The sequence below is a fragment of the Eschrichtius robustus genome, chromosome 1 (assembly GCF_028021215.1).
Source record: "Eschrichtius robustus isolate mEscRob2 chromosome 1, mEscRob2.pri, whole genome shotgun sequence".
Classification (NCBI taxonomy): Eukaryota; Metazoa; Chordata; class Mammalia; order Artiodactyla; family Eschrichtiidae; genus Eschrichtius; species Eschrichtius robustus.
This window is the reverse complement of record NC_090824.1, coordinates 37,506,667-37,530,928: the sequence shown is the minus strand read 5'-3', so window position 1 is coordinate 37,530,928 and position 24,262 is coordinate 37,506,667. Positions and strand designations below refer to the sequence as shown.

At 39.8% G+C, this 24,262-nt stretch overlaps 1 protein-coding gene across 3 annotated transcripts in view; it reads left to right on the top strand.

Annotated features, from left to right (window-relative positions):
* SYNE2 (spectrin repeat containing nuclear envelope protein 2) overlaps window positions 1-24,262 on the top strand; it is a 273,887-nt gene that overhangs the window by 162,199 nt on the left and 87,426 nt on the right. For all 3 annotated transcript variants that reach the window (XM_068544299.1, XM_068544308.1, XM_068544289.1), the window contains exons 58-65: window positions 784-906; window positions 2,137-2,319; window positions 4,655-4,786; window positions 8,606-8,803; window positions 9,407-9,481; window positions 10,736-10,846; window positions 16,987-17,103; window positions 20,890-21,120. In XM_068544299.1, the coding sequence (XP_068400400.1) occupies window positions 784-906; window positions 2,137-2,319; window positions 4,655-4,786; window positions 8,606-8,803; window positions 9,407-9,481; window positions 10,736-10,846; window positions 16,987-17,103; window positions 20,890-21,120 (1,170 nt within the window). The remainder of the gene's footprint in view (window positions 1-783; window positions 907-2,136; window positions 2,320-4,654; window positions 4,787-8,605; window positions 8,804-9,406; window positions 9,482-10,735; window positions 10,847-16,986; window positions 17,104-20,889; window positions 21,121-24,262) is intronic.

The following is a 24,262-nucleotide window of genomic DNA, read 5'->3' as shown; positions in this document are numbered from 1 at the left end:
TCCCTGCATTATTTTTGCTTCAGTTTATCTCCATTAAGCTCTAAAGGTCTGAAGGCCCTCTTACAGTGTGAGTGGACTTCAATATGTAGGTTTTATAACACATATTCATAAATATGTAAGTTTGAGAGCACAAATTGCAGCATTTTCACTTTAAGTTTCTTGGCCACTTTCTAGAAGTTGACACCGATGGGAGAATAGCCACTGGATAAATGATCTGTTGTTCATATTAATCTGAGTAGGTTATAAGGTAATTTAGTGACTCTCCACACGGCAAAAGTTTATTAGGGAATTGGCAACAAAAATCTGTCAATTTTCCAGCTCCTTGTGTGTTTGTTTCCCAAGGGTGACTTTATCGTTTTACTTAAAGTAGTGGGAATTTTTTCAGCGTTGACCCACTTGTATTCAAGTGTTTAAAGACATTCCAAAGATAAATCTAAAGAGTTTGTAGATATTTGAGAATTTACTTAAAATTTGTTCCGATGCATAGTACTTTTGTTCTCATAGCATAAATAATTGAAAATTGGCCCCATGAGGATCTTTTAACTCAGTAAGTATAAGCAATGCTTTATATTGTGGTATGCTATTACTAACAGAACAACATTTTTATTGAAAACAGTCCACATTATCTGTGTAGCACTTGGTTAGTTTTGAAGAGATATAAGTGGCAAACATATTTTGGTTAAATATGAGAATAGAATAAATGGCAGTAAATTGTGTTTTAGAAAGATTATTAACATATAACATATACTGCATAAGTGTGTTTTTCTGTTTCTGAAATTCTAGGATGTGGTTGCCATTGAAACGGAAGTAAAATCAATGGAGAAAAGAGTTTCAAAAATCAAAGCTATCCTGTTATCAAAAGAAATATTTGATTTTTCACCTGAAGAGCATCTTAAGCATGGGGAGGTAAGCATGGATCATTATTAAAAATATTTTCTCTTAATACTTACTATGCCTATTTTAAAATGTGTAATAATATGATGTGATAAAAAGTGTTTAGTCTTGCTAAAGTAAGAGCAAAGTAAAGTTGGGAAATAGATATGCATGACTATAAATATCATATTTTAAATCATATTTCTAGTGCTATCTATGTATCTATAATTTTCCTATAGGTTATTTTTTCATTTAATTTCTTCCTAAAACTTCAAGGTTTGGTAGTTTTTCCTTCACGTCAAACCCAGGTGTTTAATAGTCTAAGCACTTAAGCCTCTAAGTCAGAAGAACTGGGTTCCAGCCCCAGCTGCCCTGCTTACTGGCTGTGTGCCTTTGAGTGATTGGTTAACATTTCTTGGATTTGCTTTCATATCTGTACATTGGCATTGTGGTGATTATGTTGGACAATTATAATGTATATGGAGCCCCTAGCACAGGAGCTGGGACATACTAAACAGCGTACAGATGTTGCTTCCCCCTCAGCCTACCAGTTAAGAGCATGGGCTTTGGGATCAGGCAGCCCTGGGTTCTAATCCTGACCCTGCCTCTTACAGTGTGCCCTCACCTGGGTCTTCTAACTTCTGTGAACCCAATTTCCTTACCTGTGAAAGGGAAGTTATGATATCTACCTCCTAGGGTGGTTGTGAAGATTAAATGAAATAATACATATGAAGTACTTAGTAAAGTGAATACTCTCTCCTAATTTATTCATTATGTAAATCCAGATTTCTATGGATCAGATGCATTAAAGCAAAATAGAAGTGTAGTTTTGGGACTTAACGAAATTTGGCAGGACAGTTCCATTCAATTCAATAAGCATTTTTTGAGGGTCTATTATGTGGGAAGCCCTGTGCTGGGTGCAGTTGCTGTGAAAGTTAATAAGAGGCAGTACCTGCCCTTCCACAGCTTACTGCCTGGTGACAACACACGAAGCACATAACAGTTCTACAGAGAGAGGCGGGAGGGAGAGAAAGAAGGAAAGCGTTGTCCAAATGCATCATGTAATGCTGGGAGGGTACTCTTGCCCGAGGCATTCTTTCCTGAGACCTTATTTAACTGCCAGATCACAAGTAATATATTAGTTCTTTTCAACCTGAGCTAAGACACTGTTTTTAAAACTCAAAACTATAAAGACTAAAGTTTAATTTTGAATAGATTTAAGAGTGGCCTTTTTTTTTCACTTGTGTACCATGTTTATCTAAGGTCATACTGGAAAATATACATCCCATGAAGAAAACCATTGCTGAAATCGTGTCTTACCAAGTGGAACTGAGGTTACCCCAGACAGGAATGAAACCTCTGCCTGTGTTTCAGCGGACAAATCAGCTTTTGCAAGATATAAAACTGTTGGAAAATGTGACTCAGGAACAAAATGAGTTATTAAAGGTGAGTGGTTTTTGTGATGACAGCCAACTTATTGGATGAAAATGTTCAGCAAAAGCTGGTGTTGTTTTAGTGGCTGGGCGGGTCAAATTCCCATGACAATAAGATGCTGCCTGGGTTGATTCTTTTTGGTCTCTTCCAGTATTATTATCCAGGAGGTGGCATTTGATATAAGAGAGTATCTTGTTGCTCAAATGAGGTTAAAGTGATTTTTCTCAGCTCTTATTCTTGTTCTGGTTGAAGACATTAAAGTCTAGTTTTGTTCTATTTCATTCCATTCTTTAATTATTGAAGATCTACATGGGTAAAATGCTGTGGGAAGAGATTCAACCTGAACAGTGCATTTGCAGTCTCATGAGGCTGACAGACCCACAATAATCTCTTTGTACCTCTCAGTTGCTTTCCTATTAATCATTTCAATTTATTACCAACATGATACAGGTAGGGTAGGCACTTTGCCATTTTTATTTTTACACATTAGGAGACTAGTGTCCAAAGGTCAGATGACTTTCTGAAAGACCAGAGTTAACTTATGTTGAGATTAATTTGTGTACAGATAAGAAAAGAATTTGAGTTTCTAGACTCCTAGTATTATTCTTCATATCGAGGTCTCTTCCTTCTAACTGATGACATCTTCTAGCCTCTCCCTGAGGGCTTTTTAAAATTCTTTTGATTGATCTCCAGTCTCAAGTCAGGAATTATCAGTAGATAGAAATTACATTTTACTTTGGTTGGTATTCCTATATCAACAACCACTCCTAAAGGAAAAGAAAGTTGCTGAAAGAGCCACAAACTTTTCAACCCTCTTGGTAGACACTCCCTTCTGCCTATTTTTCTTGATTAGGTGTGTCAGGGTAAGAGGAAAGGTTATTTTTCCTCCTTCCCATCCATCCCCTGGTTATAGGAAGAAAACTGCTATCTCTTTCTCCCTCTTAAATTTCATTCACATTTGGTGGTCACTTTGTTCTCCTAAAATTTGAGGATATTGTAATCTCTGGTTTGAGTCCCAGCTCATGTAGTCTCTCTGGCCTGGCTACTGATCAGCTGACATCATTTCCTAACACCCACAGGGAGAAAAAAGATCTGGCACTCAATGTACTATTTTTTTAATAATATAAAGAGAAGAAAAAAAAAAAACAAAGAAAATTTGACCTGTTACTTTTAATCTTTTTGTGCTTTATTGGTCTCCTGGTCAGAAAGAGAAAATAACAGTCCTAACTATGCTTTAAAGTGACTCCTTCACAAGATGAAAGGGGGGGCAGTAGAGGAGGAAATTAGGTTTTGTGCCAAGTTAGATATCAAACTGTGCTGCTAAAATTTTCCATCTTATTGTGTTAGTGGAAATCAGATGTCATCTCAGGTATTTCAAAGCTAAGTAAGCCAGTGGTAATGAAAATCATTAGAATATGGTACATTTCTTTTCATTTCTACGTTAGATAATCGTAAGTGCTCTCATTGTGGAAAATAAGACAAATTACTTTTGGGGGGAGTAATGGGATGTAGCTCATTACTGAGGGCTGGGGAACAGGTGTGTGCAGCAAACATAGTTATTCATTTCTAGCCTGCAGCTAAAATTATACTTAAATATTAAAGAAAATACAAGGAAGAATTCTGTGTTGGCCAGAAACTTTGTAGTTTCAAAAGGCATTTTGTTTCATTGTGAAGCATACAAGGAAATATCTAGATTTTCTTTTGAAGTCCGTTTCTTTATCTTTCATCACACTTTGATCATATCATTTAGCACACAGGTAGTAGGTTCAAGCTCTACCATTCCCTTAACACTAGATTCCAGGTATTGATCTGGTTTTGCCTTAATCTGCAAACTCAGACTGCTCTCAAACCTCAACCTCTTACCATAAAATGTATATCACAGATCCCAAGGGGTACCAGGTGAGGATGTGTCTGGACCAGGAAAACCCATCATTTCTCAAATCACATGCCCTTTCCATTCTGAATCAGGATTGTCACCTTTGTATGTATTGAAAGCCCCACAAGGAATATGTATTAAAATGGCATATGTGACACATCAGTAATTTCATAAACTTAGCAACTTTATGTTAACATGCTATAAAATGCTTCCCAGAATAAGCCCGTTAGACTGGGAATACTTAAGAACAAACGTATGTCTAATTAGACTTGAACCCAAGGTGCTCTAGCATCTAAGTGGAGCAAGAAGGTCAGGTGCCAGCTTTGCAAACATTGTTCTCTGTATTGAGGCTACCATTTCCTATTGGAATCTGTATGGTTGTGTATTGATATAATTGATTGGAGTTTGTGATGGAGATAGACATTGGAAGTAGCCCATTGATCTTCTTTTGGGGGGGGGGTTATTTTATAGATAGTCATAAAACAGACAAATGAATGCGATGAAGAAATAGAAAAATTGAAACAGATCTTAAATAATTATTCAGCTGAATTCTCCCATGAACATATGTCACCAGACCGAGCTGCCAACCTGCCACAAGTACAGGTATATTTCTTTCATTCATTTTTCCAGCAGTTTATTCAACAATCACTTTCTAAGCTGTTGGTGTCTCCAAGCCCTTTTTGATGGTACAGTGTATTTCCTACTTCTCTCTTTCAACTGAAGGTATTTTATGTGTGTATTTACTTTTCATTCCTATTACATAAAATAGGTTATTATATAATTATCATAATGGAAGTCTCTTCAAGTGTCTTTAGCCTCAACTTGGTGCATTCTGGCTGGTAGCAAAGAAGCTGATATAACACATGGTATTTGGACAACCTGGCTTTCCAGCTAGCTTTCTGGCATAGGGGTCAGGCAGGCTGGGCTTTAGAAGTAAAGACTGAATGCTGTTGTAATAAAGAGTTCTGTATACTAAGCAGTCTCTCCATATGCCCTAATTAACAATGTCCTGTGGACCCAGTTACGATGGTTTGCATGTTAACTCTCTATTGCCATCAAGTTGATGTAGGCACGCAACTGCTATGGTGTTCAAAGCCACGTTACACCACTTTCCAGCTGTGAGATGTAGGGCAAATTTCTTAATGTCTGAAGTGAAGTACAGAGGGGTCCAAGATGACACACAGCTATTAAGTGGTGGACTCAATAAGGCAGACTCAATGTATTAAAGATTCAGTATTGTAAAAGTGTCAAATTTCCCTTTACATTAAAAAATTTAAGAACCCCAGGGACTTCCCTGGTGGTGCAGTGGTTAAGAATCCGCCTGCCAATGCAGGGGACACAGTTTCAATCCCTGGTCCGGGAAGATCCCACGTGCCTCGGAGCAACTGAGCCCGTGTGCCACAACTATTGAGCCTGCGCTCTAGAGCCAGCAAGCCACAACTACTGAGCCCACATGCCACAACTACTGAAGCCCATGTGCCTAGAGCCCGTGCTGTGCAACAAGAGAAGCCACTGCAATGAGAAGCCTGCACATGCATTGAAGAGTAGTCCCCACTCGCCGCAACTAGAGAAAACCCGCATGCAGCAACGAAGACCCAATGCTACCAAAAATAAATTAATTAATTAATTTTTTAAAAAAAGAAATTATTTAAAAAAAAGAGCATACCATGCATGGACAATGATGAAAACAAGTTGTGAAGCAGGGAGTATGATTAATCTAATTCTGTGTTTCTGAGGTCCACAAAATAAAATAAAAAAAAAAAAATTAAAGGACCCCAAAGAGCTTGTGTTTATATTAAAACTCAGAAATGTAAAATGTAGTGAGAAGAGTGACAATGTTTTACATTTTTGCAAATCTCATTAGTCTGGCTTACTAGGAGACAGCTAGATTCTCATCTTCTTCTGCATTCAATCTATTGAGGTACGTCGTTTTCTTTGAAGTATATAAAGACAATCTAACCTCTCAAAGACATGTACGTGGAAAAGAGAGCAATATTTTAGTAACCCTTTTGAATAATTGTGGACATCCTTTGAAACTACACTAAACTGCAACAAGTAGAATTACTCAGAGGTTCATTGATAAATGGAATTTGAAGCCATGTCAGTGAACTTTTCATACTCTTACATTAAAATCCATTGGTCTGTCTTGTACTTGGAATGGATCTCCAACCATGCATGATTTTATAGCATCATGTTTGATCATTTGGAAAATACTATTTGACTAGTAGATCCTCCAAATGATGACACATTTCAGTAGCCGATATTAAAAAATTCACATTTATTCTTCAGAAAAATCTTTATATATATATTACATATATATGTATGTATTTATGTATGTATAGTTTAACAACCGTCTTTTTTTTTCAAGTAAAAATAGTATTCTATGAGAAAAATATGGATAGGTTAGCTTGAAACTTAATCACATGAGTGCTATTCCTCCACCACTAAACTTTGGTATATAGCAGAAGTGCTTTATGCAGGCTTCCCACTTTGTCACACAGAATATTAAAAATACATGTTCTTTATCAAGGATATTCTTAAGTGAAGCTGGCTTTTTTTTCCAGTTAAATTCATGATAGTGAAGCATCTAGTAACTACTAATATAGTTGATATCGCTGCCTTGATTCATACTGTGTCAGTAGCTTTACCCACCATTGCTTTTGCGACATCGCACAGAGAAAAATGTCAACACAGTGAGAAAGGCCAGTAACATTTTAGAATTATTATGAAAATGATCTTGACCTCTTGGAGTGTGGACCCCCTAGGGTCTGCAGATGCCGCTTTGAGAATGGCCGCTCTGTGCCCTTCTCTGTCTCCATAATGCTAGTGGCTCTGCAGACTAGTCTGTTTCTCTAAGTGTTATTCTAATGGCTGTAGTATTACGTCTGTTGGGAGGCACTGTACCTCTGAAATTTAGTGTTTATTGAAAAGGGACACACACCACAGCCAACTCAGATTTAATTAAGTTATCATTTCCCAAAGCAATCACAAGAAGTTTAACTTCAGACAGAATAGGGGTACTGGTGTCGGAATGTGTGCAGTAGCACAAGAGCCATGGGGGCTGGGTGTCAGAAGTCCAGGTCTAGGCTCTGTCACTAGCTGCAGCCCTGGAAAAATCACCTTCTTTCTCTGGACTTCAGAACTCTCGCTTATAGGTGGAGACATGTTGAGTTTCTTTGTCTCTAAAAAAAATTAATGATTCTATGAATGTCTGTAGGATGGATGGATGGAAAGAAAGAAATAAGGAAGAAATGGGACTTCCCTGGTGGCACAGCGGTTGAGACTCGAGCTCCCGGCGCAGGGGGCCCGGGTTCGAGCCCTGGTTGGGGAACTGGATCCCACATGTGTGCTGCAACTAAGAGTTCTCATGCCACAACTAAGGAGCCAGCGAGCCGCAGCTAAGGAGCCAGCCTGCCACTTAAACTAAGGACCCTGCGCAACCAAATAAATAATAAATAAATAAATAATTTTTTTAAAAAAAGAAATAAGGAAGAAAGGAATGAATGAATGGACTCAGGGGTTAAGGAATACATTAGGGACAAAATTCCAATATGTGAAAGGTTTGCTAAAAAGGAGCAGGTTGTCTTCCGATACAGCACTTGCTGTAAAGCTCAGGCTTTGAATGATGCCTTTCAGGGTGCTAAAGAGGAAGATGTCAGACAAGACGACACCTGATATTTCCTTCAAATCTAGGATTCTATAATTCTATAATCCTTTTAGACAGACAGTGGGGCATCTGTACTTCTACCATGTATAAGAAATTTTATTCCCACGTGTCAATCATACAAAATTTTAAAGTAATCTTTTAAAGCTTGGAATCATCTGTTCATCATTCCCATAACAAGTTACACTTCACAGTACCCCTATTGGCTTATTTATTCCCGTTTGTTAGGATGCTTTGGCTGTGAGAAAAAAGTAAATGTATTTAGTAATACTAAAGAAGGCTTCAAAAGTGATAATCAAAGTGTGAGATTTCTAACCTCGTTTTCTCTCAGCGGTTCCCAAACATTAGTCTGCGTAGAAATCTTCTGGAAGCTTGTTAAAGTGCAGATTCATGGCCCCTGACCCTGCGGATTCTGGTCAGTCAGTCCTGTGGCCACTGGAGTGGGGCATCCCTGGCTGCACACCACAGTCACCTGTGGAGCTTGTTACAAATTTCTGAGCCACCGCTTGACCCCTAGAGATTGATTGACAAGGTGTCAGGTGAGGCTAAGGCATCCTATAAGGGAGCTTATAAACCCACCCCAGGTCATTTAGAAACACAGTCCGGATGGAGAGGAGCTATACTGTACCAGGGACTGGCTCCTGGCTCTGCCAACCGCACAGCATAGAAAAATCTTCATCCCTTGTACCAATTGAAGTAGGCTCCTGTGGCAAAGGTATCAGACGTCCCAAAGGAATGCAAACACTCTTTCTGCACAGGGAGAAATCGAAGGTACGGAAAAGCAGATTCTGAGCTTGAACCAGAAAAAAGAAGACCTGTTGGTGGACTTGAAGGCTGCCATACTAAAACTTCACCAGCATTTTCAGCAAAAACAGCAAGAATTAGAAAAGGAAATGCTGTCAGCTGCAGCATCAGACGAGGATGGAGGGGCTGAGAGGGATGCTTCTGAATGGAAGGTGGGTATGACATTAGTTAATGCTGGTCCCACATTCCACAAGAGCTTTAAATTGGTAGTATTTTTCACCTGGAAGGCCTGTGGCATCTATGTATATGGCCTATAGTAAAGGAATTTTTAAAAGTGGAAATACTCTGCCTGAGATTATTCACTAGTGAATATTAATCCTCAGGGTGTGTCTGTTCTGGACTCAACCCAGAATTCTTATGCCCGAGTTACTTAAGGAGGTGCTTATGAAATTCCATGGGTAGGTGGGTGGCATCTACCCTTTGAAGTATCTTCCTACTAAACAGCCCATTGCAAACTCAAAAACGGGCCCAGCACCTCTCTAAGCCCACTCTGAATCCACATCAATGAATCACATTCTTGAATTGTTTGACGAGGGGCCACAGAAGGCAGTGCAAATGAAAGAGATCTAAGATTTGAGCGAGTCATGATATTCAGCTGGACGAGCTGAGAGTTGCTAGACCCCGAGGCTCCTTGTGTGGGTGGGCATCTTGGATAAAGTAAGTAAAAAATCAGCTACATAAAAACGCGGCCAGGCCAGGATCCTGGTGACGTTGAATGGCAACCCGGCTGCAAGTTTTTGTGCTGTGCCTTTCAGTTGAACAGAACGGGCTCCATGTTCTTCCTGCCAGCAGTCGAGGAAGAGGCGGAAGAAATCTCCCTGAAGAGCGAAGTAAGGAAAATGATTTTCTCGTTCAAGTTTGTTAGAACAGTAATCTCTAAAAGGTCAATGAGAAGATCTTGAAATGAATGGAAACGTAAGGATTTTTAAATTCAATGCTGGTATTTTGTAAGGGTGATTGAAGTAGTTGTCTTACGTTATTAATGTTTAAGTGCGTCTAAACCTACTTCAGGCCAGAGTGGAATAAACGTAATTCAGACACACTTGTTGGCAGAAGGGAGAAGATGAAGTTCTTTGTCGTATCCTGACTTCTGAGTACTTTCTCTGGAGTTTTGAGTACTTTCTCTGCTGTTTGGTTGGCACTCCTGGTGTGCTTTATAGATCTTTATCTTTCCGTATTTGAATTACTTTTTCTAGTCTGAAACAGCATTGCCAGGGACACAAAGAATGGTATTAGCAACTAACCCTACTATGAATCCTTATTACTCCATCAGAGCTGGTTGGATGAGACCTTTACCAGTTGTCTTTCCTGATATCAATTCCCATTTCATACTTTAAGAATTAAAGTGATAGTGGGTCTTGTGCGAAAGGGAAGAAAATTGCAGCAATTTACAGTTTTTAATGTCTCACACGTAACCACCAGACATTCTCCCTGCTCGTTTTGTAGATTGTTCAGTAGCTCCACGGTCACACAGAACAGCCTGTTGTCCTTCAGTGTATCACTAGGACACGTGGGGCTGAGTGGTCGGACAAGGAGAAGTGAGGCTTATTATACAGTCTGACCATCAGACAACTTTGTGATCTGATTATGCCCCTTCACAGCAGAGAGAATTGTGAGAGTGGAGGAGGTACCAGGACCAAAAAAAAGAGTGCACTTCAGTGCAATTCTAATTTGAGACCTGTATTTTCCTCTGAACTGATATGTTTATAGTATTCATTGTTTGTCTTTGACAACGATCAAAAAATACATGTTCATCAGGCTGTTATTTTAAGGATAGCATTTGAGGTTACCTTTACCAAAGCAGATCAAATTCCTAAAGCATTGTTTTAAAGATCCCCTTTGTGTGACGTGAGCTGAATCCCAACTTATAAGAATATTTTTTAGGCTTTAGGAAGAGCAACCACATTTGGACTCCTGTGATGTAGTTAGCCAAAGAAATCGATGACAAATAGGGGGATGGGTGGAATTAAGGGCTGCAGTTATACTGCCTGGTAAGCTGAGTCTCATCTAAAAGAGATGAGGAGGATGCTGTTATGATGGTAGGGAATCGCCTCCCTTTGCTAATCAATTGATTTCTGTGTCAGAGTGGAGATAAGAAAGCAGAGCCATCTTCCGGGTCCCCATCTTTACTCTGGAAACATGACGAGGACGTGGAGGAAGACAGGGCATCCTCGTCCTCTGGAACGATGGTTCAGGTAATACTGGGCATATCACATTTGTTGGGGGTAGGGGATGGGCAGGGATAGTAAGCCAAAGCAAAGAATTTCTTATTGAAAGAATGCTTCAGGAGGGAACCTACGTGGGTTGAAATTTTTTTAAGCTTCTCAGTGTTACCTCTGCACAAAGCAAAGACAACTGAGTACTTACCTATTACTTGCATTTCTTTTGTGCACTCAGTGATAATAGGAGAGTATTTTGCTGAAAAACACTCCATATGTGAAAATCCAAACTGACAAAACAGATAACTGAAAGGAGCACCTAAAAGGTTCACCATAGTGGTTAAAGCACTTAACATGCCACTCTCTGGGGAGCAGTTGGGGTGAGAGGTCTCTGCATCATTCTCTTTTTGAACAAAGTAGTATGGAAGGTAAATTAATAAGTCTTTTTGCTCCTTATGACCTTCTAAACCTTCTCCAGTCTCTCAAAATAGAGGGCAAATGCCCTCACTTTAGAAAATCATTATTACATGCTGATGTGAAGATGATGTTTTTCCCTTGCTCCTGAAAGATCTCTTCATCATTACGATCCACACACCTCCCACGCCTGCCTCCTGACCAGGGCTGACCCCTCCCCCAGCTCCCAGGCCAGTCCTTTCATTCACCTTTGGCACGGGGCTACACTTGTACCTGCATCTCCAGTCTCTTCCTCTTGGCAGCTTCCTTTCCTCTCTACCTCAGAAGTATTCAGTTTCCCCTTCCCTAACAAATTCCCTCCCCCATGGCCCTACCCCTCCAAACAAGCTGAGGGACCCAGAGTCCAGACCATCTCTTCAGAAACTGCTTTGCCTCCCTGGGGTGCCCTTCTCTCCATATCTGCCTGTGGACTTCCTTCCTACCCATCCACAAAGGCCCATCTCAACTTCCGCCTCCTCCAAGAAACTGCCTGCCTCTTTCCCTTTGTTTTCCCATAGCATTTTGAACCTCCGTTATGACCTATCACAGTTTTATGCATAGACCTGACACAGTTTCATGAAAAGCAAGAACTTTAACTTCTACATTTTGACCTCCTGTACTGAGCTCAATATGCTACTTTAATGCATTGAATTTCTTTTTTTTTTTTTTACATCTTTATTGGAGTATAATTGCTTTACAATGGTGTGTTAGTTTCTGCTTTATAACAAAGTGAACCAGCTATACATATACATATATCCTCATATCTCTTCCCTCTTGCGTCTCCCTCCCTCCCACCCTCCCTATCCCACCCCTCTAGGTGGTCACAAAGCACCGAGCTGATGTCCTGTGCTATGCGGCTGCTTCCCACTAGCTATCGGTTTTACATATGGTAGTGTATATATGTACATGCCACTCGCTCACTTTGTCCCAGCTTACCCTTCCCCCTCCCCGTGTCCTCAAGTCCATTCCCTAGTAGGTCTGCGTCTTTATTCCCGTCCTGCCCCTAGGTTCTTCATGACCATTTTCTTTTTTTTTTTTAGATTCCACATATATGTGTTAGCATACGGTATTTCTTTTTCTCTTTCTGACTTTCTTCACTCTGTATGACAGACTCTAGGTCCATCCACCTCACTATAAATAACTCAATTTCATTTCTTTTTATGGCTGAGTAATATTCCATTGTATATATGTGCCACATCTTCTTTATCCATTCATCTGTCGATGGACACTTAGGTTGCTTCCATGTCCTGGCTATTGTAAATAGAGCTGCAATGAACATTTTGGTACATGACTCTTTTTGAATTATGGTTTTCTCAGAGTATATGCCCAGTAGTGGGATTGCTGGGTCATATGGTAGTTCTATTTTTAGTTTTTTAAGGAACCTCCATACTGTTCTCCATAGTGGCTGTATCAATTTACATTCCCACCAACAGTGCAAGAGGGTTCCCTTTTCTCCACACCCTCTCCAGCATTTATTGTTTGTAGATTTTTTGATGATGGCCATTCTGACTGGTGTGAGGTGACACCTCATTATAGTTTTGATTTGCATTTCTCTAATGATTAATGATGTTGAGCATTCTTTCATGTGTTTGTTGGCAATCTGTATATCTTCTTTGGAGAAATGTCTGTTTAGGTCTTCTGCCCATTTTTGGATTGGGTTGTTTGTTTTTTTGATATTGAGCTGCATGAGCTGCTTGTAAATTTTGGAGATTAATCCTTTGTCAGTTGCTTCATTTGCAAATATTTTCTCCCATTCTGAGGGTTTTCTTTTCGTCTTGTTGATGGTTTCCTTTGCTGTGCGAAAGCTTTTAGGTTTCATTAGGTCCCATTTGTTTATTTTTGTTTTTATTTCCATTTCTCTAGGAAGTGGGTCAAAAAGGATCTTGCTGTGATTTATGTCATAGAGTGTTCTGCCTATGTTTTCCTCTAAGAGCTTTATAGTGTCTAGCCTTACATTTAGGTCTTTAATCCATTTTGAGTTTATTTTTGTGTATGGTGTTAGGAAGTGTTCTAATTTCATTCTTTTACATGTAGCTGTCCAGTTTTCCCAGCACCACTTATTGAAGAGGCTGTCTTTTCTCCATTGTATATTCTTGCCTCCTTTATCAAAGATAAGGTGACCATAGGTGCATGGGTTTATCTCTGGGCTTTGTATCCTGTTCCATTGATCTATATTTCTGTTTTTGTGCCAGTACCATACTGTCTTGATTACTGTAGCTTTGTAATATAGTCCGAAGTCAGGGAGCCTGATTCCTCCAGCTCCGTTTTTCTTTCTCAAGATTACTTTGGCTATTTGGGGTCTTTTGTGTTTCCATACAAATTGTGAAATTTTTTGTTCTAGTTCTGTGAAAAATGCCATTGGTAGTTTGATAGGGATTGCATTGAATCTGTAGATTGCTTTGGGTAGTAGAGTCATTTTCACAATGTTGATTCTTCCAATCCAAGAACATGGTATATCTCTCCAAATATTTGTATCATCTTTAATTTCTTTCATCAGTGTCTTATAGTTTTCTGCATACAGGTCTTTTGTCTCCTTAGGTAGGTTTATTCCTAGGTATTTTATTCTTTTTGTTGCAATGGTAAATGGGAGTGTTTCCTTAATTTCACTTTCAGATTTTTCATCATTAGTGTACAGGAATGCAAGAGATTTCTGTGCATTAATTTTGTATCCTGCTACTTTACCAAATTCATTGATTAGCTCTAGTAGTTTGCTGGTAGCATCTTTAGGATTCTCTATGTATAGTATCATGCCATCTGCAAAGAGTGACAGCTTTACTTCTTCTTTTCCAATTTGGATTCCTTTTATTTCTTTTTCTTCTCTGATTGCTGTGGCTAAAACTTCCAAAACAATGTTGAATAATAGTGGTGAGAGTGGGCAACCTTGTCTTGTTCCTGATCTTAGTGGAAATGGTTTCAGTTTTCCACCATTGAGGATGATGTTGGCTGTGGGTTTGTCATATGTGGCCTTTATTATGTTGAGGTAAGTTCCCTCTATGCCTACTTTCTGGAGGGTTTTTATCATAAATGGGTGTTGAATTTTGTTGAAAGCTTCTTCTGCATCTACTGAGATGATCATATGGTTTTTCTCCTTCAATTTGTTAATATGGTTTATCACATTGATTGATTTGCGTATATTGAAGAATCCTTGCATTCCTGGGATAAACCCCACTTGACCATGGTGTATGATCCTTTTAATGTGCTGTTGGATTCTGTTTGCTAGTATTTTGTTGAGGATTTTTGCATCTATGTTCATCAGTGATATTGGCCTGTAGTTTTGTTTTTTTGTGACATCGTTGTCTGGTTTTGGTATCAGGGTGATGGTGGCCTCGTAGAATGAGTTTGGGAGTGTTCCTCCCTCTGCTATATTTTGGAAGAGTTTGAGAAGGACAGGTGATAGCTCTTCTCTAAATGTTTGATAGAATTCCATTGAATTTCTTGATCCTGCTTTCCAGATCAATTACGTGGCGCTTCCTCTTTCATTTATGGCTAAATGTCTTTACTTTGGTGCTCCTCTTTCTTGGCCCCTTTTGTAATCAAGATTTTGTCCCTTGCTATGCTTAAATTGCTGTTGACTTTTGCATATCAGTTAAGTGCCCTTTTATTAGTCCTAATCCTTCTTGATCTGTTCAGCACTAACCACCTCTTCCTTCTTGAAATGCAGTGTTTCTTTGGCTTTCTTAATTCTGTACTTTCTTGTCTCATCTACCTGCAGCCCCTCTTCCATCTCCTTCTCTTGCCCCATCTCTGTGATGGTAGGCATTTCCCCCAATGTTTTGTCCTCTTCTTTCTTCTCTGTTTTCTCCCATGGCAATTTCTTCTCCTCTCATAGGTTTGGTAGTCACCTGTATGTCAGGGATTCCCAAATCAAACCTCTAGTCTTGACTTTTCCCATAAATCTGTTCCTCATTTCTACTCTCCAGATAGATTTCTCTTTTTGAATGTATTTTCTTCATCTCAAATCCATTTACCAACTTTCCTTCAGTGCTTGCTCTTCCTCCTAATTCCTCAGTATCTGTTAGTGGCACCACTATTTTCTCAGAGTCTGGGACAAACTTCAGAGTCGTCTCAGGTACCTCATTTGTCTTACCTTTCATATCCACTGGTCAAGTGATGTTCATTCAGTCTTTACATCCTTCTGCACCTCCCATTATTTTTGTCATCATCCTATTCCAGGCAATTGTTAACTTCTTCCCTAAACTTTTAGAGTAGCCTTCTAAGTGGGTTTATGGCCTCTAGTCATTTATATGTCTTATACAATATTAACTGATGGCTTTTCCTAAAACAGTTCATGCTAAGCTCCAGTCTTTCCTGGATTCTGACTATCTGCTGAATAAAATGCCATCTTCTTAGCCTGACTTCCAGACTTATCATGATCCCAACCTACCTTTCCAATTTTATCTAAGCTTTACCTTTGGTTTTTGGTTCATAACTTTCTAATAGCAGTTATTGTTTTCAGTACGCGGAGCAGGAAAGTAACGTTTTCTTAGGAACTACGAGATGCTTTGTATGTGTCATCTTGTTTAATAATCACAGGAATGAGTGAGCTGGGTTATATTCTCACTTTAAAGATGAAGTAAATGAGGCTCAGAAAGTCCAGGTTAAGTTGTCCAAGATCACACAGCTTGTAAGTAGAGCAGTCAAGATTGGTCGATTACGTCATCCACTTTTCCCACTGCATTATGTTAAATATTTGTGTACATTTCATTTTCCCATTGTTTAACTTTGATTAACCTAGTAAGTGGGTTACACTTACTAGGATCAAAGTGTACATCCATTTAAAATGTGACACACATTGTCAAACTGCCCTCTAGAAAGAGTACATCAATTTTATTTCTACCAGGAATGCATGGAAATGCCTCTTTCCTGACCCTAGGCTGATATTGGACATTTTCAGTCTTAGCCAAACATAGCCAGTGGCTTAAATTGCATATATTCTAAGAATTTTGAGTATCTCTTTAGGTGTTCATTGGCTTTCATAGTCTTCTTTTATGAATCACTTGTTCACGCCATTTGACTTTCTTCAAACAGACTGGGATGTTTTCCCTATTGATTTATGACAGTAATTAACATATTAAGGATATTAACAGTTTGTAAGATGTTATCCCAGTCTGTTATTTCTCTTTTAACTTAGATTATGGTGTCTTTTGTGGTGCATGTTATTTTATTTTTGTTGTTAATAGTAATATTTTTTTTCTTTATTGTCGTGCTTTAGAAGTCCCTCCCCACTCCTAGATTAGAAATAGATTCACTCATATTTTCTTCAAGAATTTTTATGGTATAACTTTTACATTTAAATATTAGATACAATTAGAATTCATTGTTAGTAGTGAGGCGAGGATTTAGCTATGTTTTTCATGGATAGGATAGTTGTTCCCAATTTTAAAAATTCATCTTTCCCCCATTATTAGAAATGTGGGCTTTATCATATAATCTTATTTAATTTTAATTCTCTTAATTATCCACTTAAATACGTAATTCTCTAGATTCATTATGTGTCCCTCATTAACTACAGAGCTTTAGAGAATTTGAGTCTTCAAAATACAGACAAACCTGAGGAAGCTGATTTTTTTTTGCCTAATGAACAAACTTTTTTTTCTCAATGCACCTGACTTCTCTAGACATTTTTTAAGCAGCTGATTTGTAACATGAGCAGGTCCAGGAAGAGGGACTTGCGTGGCAGCAGGGCAGGAACTTTTCTGGACCTCTGATTCTTTTCTTTACAGGAGGCAGCTCGGAAAATAAGCATGTGTGATAGTTCCATGGCACAGATTTTTGCACAAGACTCACTAAACACTGAGCAAGGCCCAGAATTTTCCCTGAGCCCCAACCAAACACAAGAGGTAAGTCCCTGTTGGTGACAAGCCAACTGCCCAGATACCTGGACTAGCCCCCAGAGATGGCAAGCTCTCTGTGTTTTGCAATATTTTGTATTACAAACCAAGAGGTCTTTGTGAACTTTAACATCTTCATGTGCGCAGCCAAGCCAGAGCACGGGAAGATTTGACATCAGGTGTCTACGTAGAGAGTAAGTGTGGTGCAGAGCAATTAAAGATTTTTTACTCACTCACTGCTTGTGAGGGTGAACTAGCCTTTCCAGTAACAGCTCCTTCTTTCTTCTGTAGATATAACTTATGGGGGCGATGAAAGTGGAGGAGAGCTAATATTGATTAACTGCCTATTACATAAAGGGCATTTGTATTTGCTGTCTAATCCTCAGATTAAATAAGGTAGGTTAATACCTGCCATATGTTTACGAATGAGGAAATCAAAATTCAGGGAATAAAAGTGCAGTTGGTAAATGGAGGAGTAAGAGTCAGACTCAGAATATTCCACTCTGCCTTCCTAATTTGAATATTTAGTATTGAAAGATGTGAAACCAAGGCAGATTTGGCCTCACAAAACAAACTGCCACCACACCATCCCAGTGGCATATTTAGTATTTGTGCAAATGCGTTTAGGTAAGGCACTTTAGGCAGGCAGATTTGCATTTTATAAAATGGGGGGGTGGGGTGGGGTGTGTGCACCTGTTTGTAGAATTGACAGTAAAATATTTTTGATGGTTGGTATTTTGGCATGAAATATAGCTACAGCCAGAAAATTCATTTGCCTTTTAAATGGATCTTACTTAGATCAGTGATGCATTATATAGAAATCAAGCAGTATGACATTCACTAACTGAGAGGCTAACTTGGATGCCAGAGGGTTGACAGAATTATGTCAAGACTTGGGACTTCCCTGGTGGTCCAGTGGTAAAGAATCCGCCTTACAATGCAGAGGATGCGGGTTCGATCCCTGGTCAGGGAACTGGGATCCCACATGCCGCAGGGCAACTATGCCCACGCTCCACAACTACTGAGCTCACGCGCCTCAACTAGAGAGCCCGCATGAAGCAAACTACAGAGCCCACACGCCCTGGGGCCTGCGCGCCGCAACTAGAGAAAGAAAAGCCACACACCACAACTAGAGAAAAGCCTGTGCCTCAACGAAAGATCCCGTATGCCTCAACGAATATCCTGCATGCCGCAACTAAGACCCGACGCGGCCAAAAATCAATAAAAATAAATAAATAAATAATAAATAAAAATTTTTTTTTTAAATGTGGACTTGTAGAACCCAAGGCATAATGAAATCAGGGATTGGATTCTGGTTCTACTTACTAGTTGTGTGACCATAGGCAGTTTGACTAGCTTCTCTAAGCCTCAGTTTCCTCATCTGTGCACTGGGAATAATGGGTTTGGGGTGTGAAATATGAGATTGTCTTAGCACAGTGGCCTAGCTCTAGAGCCCAATAAAAGATTGGGTATTATCAGTTTACATTAATGCTTTAGAGATGACATAATTCTCTAACAAGAAATACCTGTGGTCATACTCTTTTAGCCCTCCAAAAGGTACAGTCATAAAACTTTCATTTAAATAACTTCTACTTTTAGAATTTGGGGTTATCGTTTGGAGAAGATATTCAGCAGGGGTGCTATTGTGGAAAAAAACTGTGGACTCAGAATTAAAAGATCTCAGAGCTGTGTGACCTCGGGCAAGTGATTTATATCTGGGCCTGAGCTTCTCAGAAGCAATGTGGTGGGATGGGAGGGGTGTGAACTGATTAAACATTAAATGTACCTGGATTTCTGTAACTATAAAAAGAGGTGAGTGAACTGATTCCTGGCACATTCCCCAGGCCACCTTCAGCTATTGAAGTTCTGCAGTTACAAATAATCTTTTTTTCTTCTGTCACCTTTGGATTCTTTTCAGGTTCAAATAACTAGCAAATAAAGCCGAGATTAGTTATCCAGCTTCCTTATTTCCTCATTAATTCAGTGAGTTAGTGAGAAAGCTAAGAAATTAAATATTGTCATTTTCTACATCTGTGTGGCAGATATAGGTGCTTGAATGTTTTTGAGTAAATAAGCAAGGCAGATAGTAAATCTGTTATTTCAGATTAATTAATTAATTAATCAATCAGTATCAACAGATTGTTATCTCAGCTGACAAAAAAGAGGATCCCAAAATCTTTGCCACTAAGATAGAAATATCTGAAAACTAGAAAACAATTAATCAGATAACTAGAAATTGGTGTCTGGCAGTAAAATCACATATCTGTTGCTTTTTTAAAGATCAGAATTAAAAAAGAAAATTGAAACAGGTGAATCTAAATATAGATCTGTATATGAACTGCAGAGAAAACAAGGCAATGGGAAGATTTCCTTAGGAAGGTGATTCTTGAAGAAAACACTGATGAAGGCAGGGGAGAAATAGCGTTTTGGCAGAAAAGGCAAACATATGTGAAGTTAATAGATGGTCAAGGGGAACGAGTACAACTCAGAGGACCCTTCTGCCAAACCAGCTTTCATAAGCCTCATCATTGTGTGTGAAAATGAGTGGTATTTTCATACCCTGCATATTTTTGTTACCACATACCAATTTCGTCTGCTTCTGTTGTACTGAAAGTTCTATGTTTAAACAAAATTCCACAAATATTAGGAAATATGCATTTGAGTTGCATATTGCTCACATTTGTGAGCAACTCCCATTTCTCAGTTAGCCAAAATAGTGCCTTATTAGATGCTGAGGTGGCGTTAGCAAAGCCTTATATAGAAAACATTGTCATTTCATCATACTCAGAATGAATAAAGTATTTACGGAGATCACTAATTTTGTAGAGCAAAACACAAATCCTTATTCCTAGAGAAATTCCTCTAGAGGGGTCAACAATACTCTTTCACTATTCTGGAAAAAGATGTGGGAAGCAAATATATCTCTGTATCAATTCATCTTTTGCCTCCAAATTGAAAGTATCTATTATATAATTACTAGAATACTTTCACTTGGTAACTGGGAGAAATTTTTCTATCGGATCGATAAGCAACCTAGGTGTTTCAATATTAAGAAGAACACATCACATCATACTTTCTTTATACTATACTATAAGCATCTAGTCCTTAACTCAGTAATATTTGAGTATTTAGAAGGTGAAAAGTAGTTTTAGAGACATTCTCTGAAGAATAGGAGCAAAGTTTCCAAATTACCCCAGTGAAGCTTATCACTTGACTCAAGTTATTTTTAATAGGGAGAAGTTTAGATAAGTACTAGTGGGGGTGGGGGGGAAGCTAAAATATTTTATAATCTAACCTACTTGAGAAGATATTAAGTTAAAAGTGTGAGGTATATTTCCTTGTATCCCTGCCGGTGTGTAAAGATCTTTTTTTGTGTTTGAACAGAGCGCACAGCAATGTAAGCATTGCTTAATCACGCATCATGCAACTTTAAACACCGGCCAATTCGCTGAAATGTTTCAGACACACACACCCACATGCACACCCTCTCGCTCACACTCACCTGTCTCCTGGGACCCACTGTTTAATGAACTGCAAGCCTGTTTGCGTCCTCTGTGCCCAGGAACTCTGTACCTGTGTACATGCAGATCAGCTGCTTGGAAACCTGGGGCGCCAGGTCACGTGATCATTGCTATGCCTGTGGAGGTGGCTTTTTCTTTTCTTTCTTACTTCTTCTGCCCTTATTTTTCTTTTAACTGGGGAAATGCTATAAGTTCACAGGTCTTTGCAAGTCCAAATCTGAACGTTTTGGACTCCTAACTTTTCACCGCTGGATTGCCTTTGGATTTATCATAGGGTACCACACCTCCTATCAAGGTTTCAGCTCCGGGCTTTTCTGATGAGCAAGGAGCTTTTGAGGCCACGGTGGAGAAAGCGAGGCCCAAGCCTGCGGAAGTCCTCCATGTCTGCAAGAACCAGGTGGCTGAGCTGGAGCTGTGGCTGCAGCAAGCCAACGTGGCATTCGAGCCGGAAACGTTAGATGCAGACATGCAGCAGGCGGTGGAACAGCAGCTGGTAGGGTGCCAGGTAAGCCTAACGGGTCTGAGCTCAGGGTCTGCCTCTTCGCCAATCACCTTCTGAGACTGGGTGAGTTTCTTTTAAAGCAACAGTGTGATTCTTCCTGTTACTCTGACCCCTATGTTTATCTTGGCCTCAACTTTTTGTTCTCAGGATAGTTCTTTGAAATGATTTATGTAAGCAGAGTATTTGGGGAGATAGTAGTGGGTAAGATCTCAGAATCTAGAGTTCAGATCCAGTCATTAACTGTGAACTGCTAGGAGTTAACTTCTCACCTCATTTTCCTCATAGAGTAGGTTATCTCCTAAGACTTTGTCAGGATTAAATGAGATAAATTATCTAAATCAGTGTCTGGTGTATGAAGTGTATATAAAGTGCTCAATAAATACTAATTTTATTCATAATATTAAATTCTTTGAATTTTCATTCGTCAGAAATGAAAATGAATATCCTGATTTGCAGGATTGCAGATACACTAGAAAAGGGCTTTGCTGCCGTGTTGTTACAAATGCTCCTGCTCCTGCCGGGGAGGGGCAGGAATGTAAACTTCCTTGCCTGCGAGTCATTTTGAGTAACGTTTGCTGGCACAGCCCAAAGGTTGGGATCTCTGTATCCCTCCAGGGAGAGGCAAGACTGACGACACTGCAGGAGCATAAATGAGCCTCACGCACGACAGCCCAGCCCAGCCCAGCCCAGCCGAGGCGCCTCCCCCAAAGGCACTTAAGACCTGCCTTGGCCAGATTGGCTCGCTTGCAGTGGTCCCAGGGACAAGGACTTCCTCTCAGAGTACCCCAAGTCACTGGCCAGCCCACAGGGAGCTCCACCCACTATATCCCATTATGGGGTTGGGGAAGACCCACCTGGGCCCGAGGCCGGCACTCCTCCCCTTTTTCCATTCAGACCCACAGTCTTACAACATCCAGTGCCTGTCCGGTGGGACCCAGGTAAGCAAGCTGACTTCCTTCCTTGGGCAGCTCAGCACTTCTCACCCCAAAAGTCAGCTCCGAGGAGGGATTCACTCACATACTGGCACTACGACATGACCTAGCTGATGAGGCGCTTGAGAGTCTGGAGAAGACAATGTCATTCAGCACAGAGCAGAGCTACTCTAATCTGAACCTGCAGTATTCCAGATGTTGAGACCTAGCCACTTAAGGCCATTCAGAAGCCATCTGCCAATTGATTGTCCTGCTGACTGGGTAGACCCCCAGAGCCAATTCCTTGATCATTACCAAAATCTGGTCCTTGGGCCACTTGTAGTTAGTTCAAGGATGTGAGGGCTGCTCAAGGAAAAAACAGGACCGCAAGGTGGCAGTAAGTCGCAATGAGCTTTATTTGGGCAGAGTTTTGGTGGGACCTGGAGGGGCTGGAAAGTCTCTCATGGCAGGGGACCTTCCAGAGGCTTTGGCAAGGAGTGAGGGTGGGACCACCACCCGGAAGGGGAGAGACAATGGAACTCCCAGGAGATGGGCAGTCCAGAGGGGCTCGTGTGTCTAGGTGATGTTAGAGAGCTCTGAAGGGCAGCAGAGGCTGGGGTCTTCAGAGCACCAAAGTTTGTCTTAACCATAGCTAACAGATATGGGGGTCCAGTTTTGAGTCTGGCACTAGCGCAATGTGAGCTGATATTTCTGCTGTGAAGAAATAAACAACATATGGGTCAATATACAGGGGCCAACTTTGGCTCATTTATATAACACCATGACACATACAGTTTAACTTTGAAACATATAAAAAGCCTTACAGTGGTCTGTAAAAACACTAAGTTGCCAGAGGGAAAATGTCCAAAGGACAGGAGCAAACAGGTCAGCCAAGAAAAAATTATATTCGGTAATTTAATATTTGAGAAGAATGTTTAGCCTCGATTATTAAAGACATGTGAATCAAAACAGCTGTTGTTTTGTTCCTACATTACCTTGACAAAAATTATATCATCCTGGAAAGCTCTGGAGAAATAGATCCACTAATGTCTGTCTGATTGGTTCAATGTTTTGGGAATTCAGCTGTCAGCAGATAAGATGTCCATCTTCTTTGACCTAATAATCCCATTACTTTAAATTTACCCTCTGAAAACAACCCAAAAGGAGAAGAATATTTATGGCTGCATTGATTACGGAAGTGAAGCACTGGAAACAGTTTAAAGGCTTAACAATAGGGAGATTAAGAGAATTATAGAGTATTGACTTGTGGCTATTAAAACAGGAATCATGAAGTATATGTATGTAGACACATGAAAATGTATACGTAAAATAGCTAAATGGAGAAAAAGAGTGCAGAATTATAGTATGCTTTGTTTACAGCCACTTTAAAATCTATAAGTACATATTGTTTAAGCTTAGAAGAGTCTATATATAGAGGATACAAGTAATTTGCTTGAATGGAGAAGTTATAAGTATGTTATGTGAAAATTTGTTTTAAGAATAGAGTTTTTCTTTAAGTTTCTCTCAAAGAACTGAACTTGTTCATAGTCACACACTATTTTAGCCCAAGCATTCACAGTGCCGGCATGTAAGGCTGAATGCTGCTGCTACACGCGTGTGCCCAGCCAGTTGACATGACTTTTGGGGCTCCTGAGCCCCAGGAGAGGGCAAACTTGATCTGTTAGGAGGAAAACAATGATGGTGACTTACTGGGAAACTTACTTCATCCTCCTGATTTATTTTTAGATCCGGGTGTAAGTCAGCCAGTTGTATTAATGACTAAGTGTTTTAGGTTCCAAATTATGTCTTCTGTAGTCGTCTTCTGATATTTGGGAAGCTTATTTGGCTTGAGAAAGCGAAGGAAAAGAGCGAAGGAAAGAATTTTCAAAGAATTCTTTTTTTATTACTACTCAGCACTTGGATTGCAACAGAAAAAGGTTAGGAAGGTGGGGAAAAAAATAATAGTTGGCACAGACTACGTATCAAGCACTGGCCAAAGTATGTGGATTTAACTCTAGCTTCTCAAAATGACCTCAGGAGGTAAGTTCTGTTATTATCCCCATTTTACAGATGACTAGAGACACAACCATAGATAAGGTGCCCAAATTTTCCCAGCTATGAAGTGGCAGGGCTGGGATCTGAACCCAGACAGTCTAGTTCCTGTGTCTGTGGTCTTAACCACTATGCTATAATGGATATATTAAGCTCTGTTTTCTAAGGTGAATATAGAATCA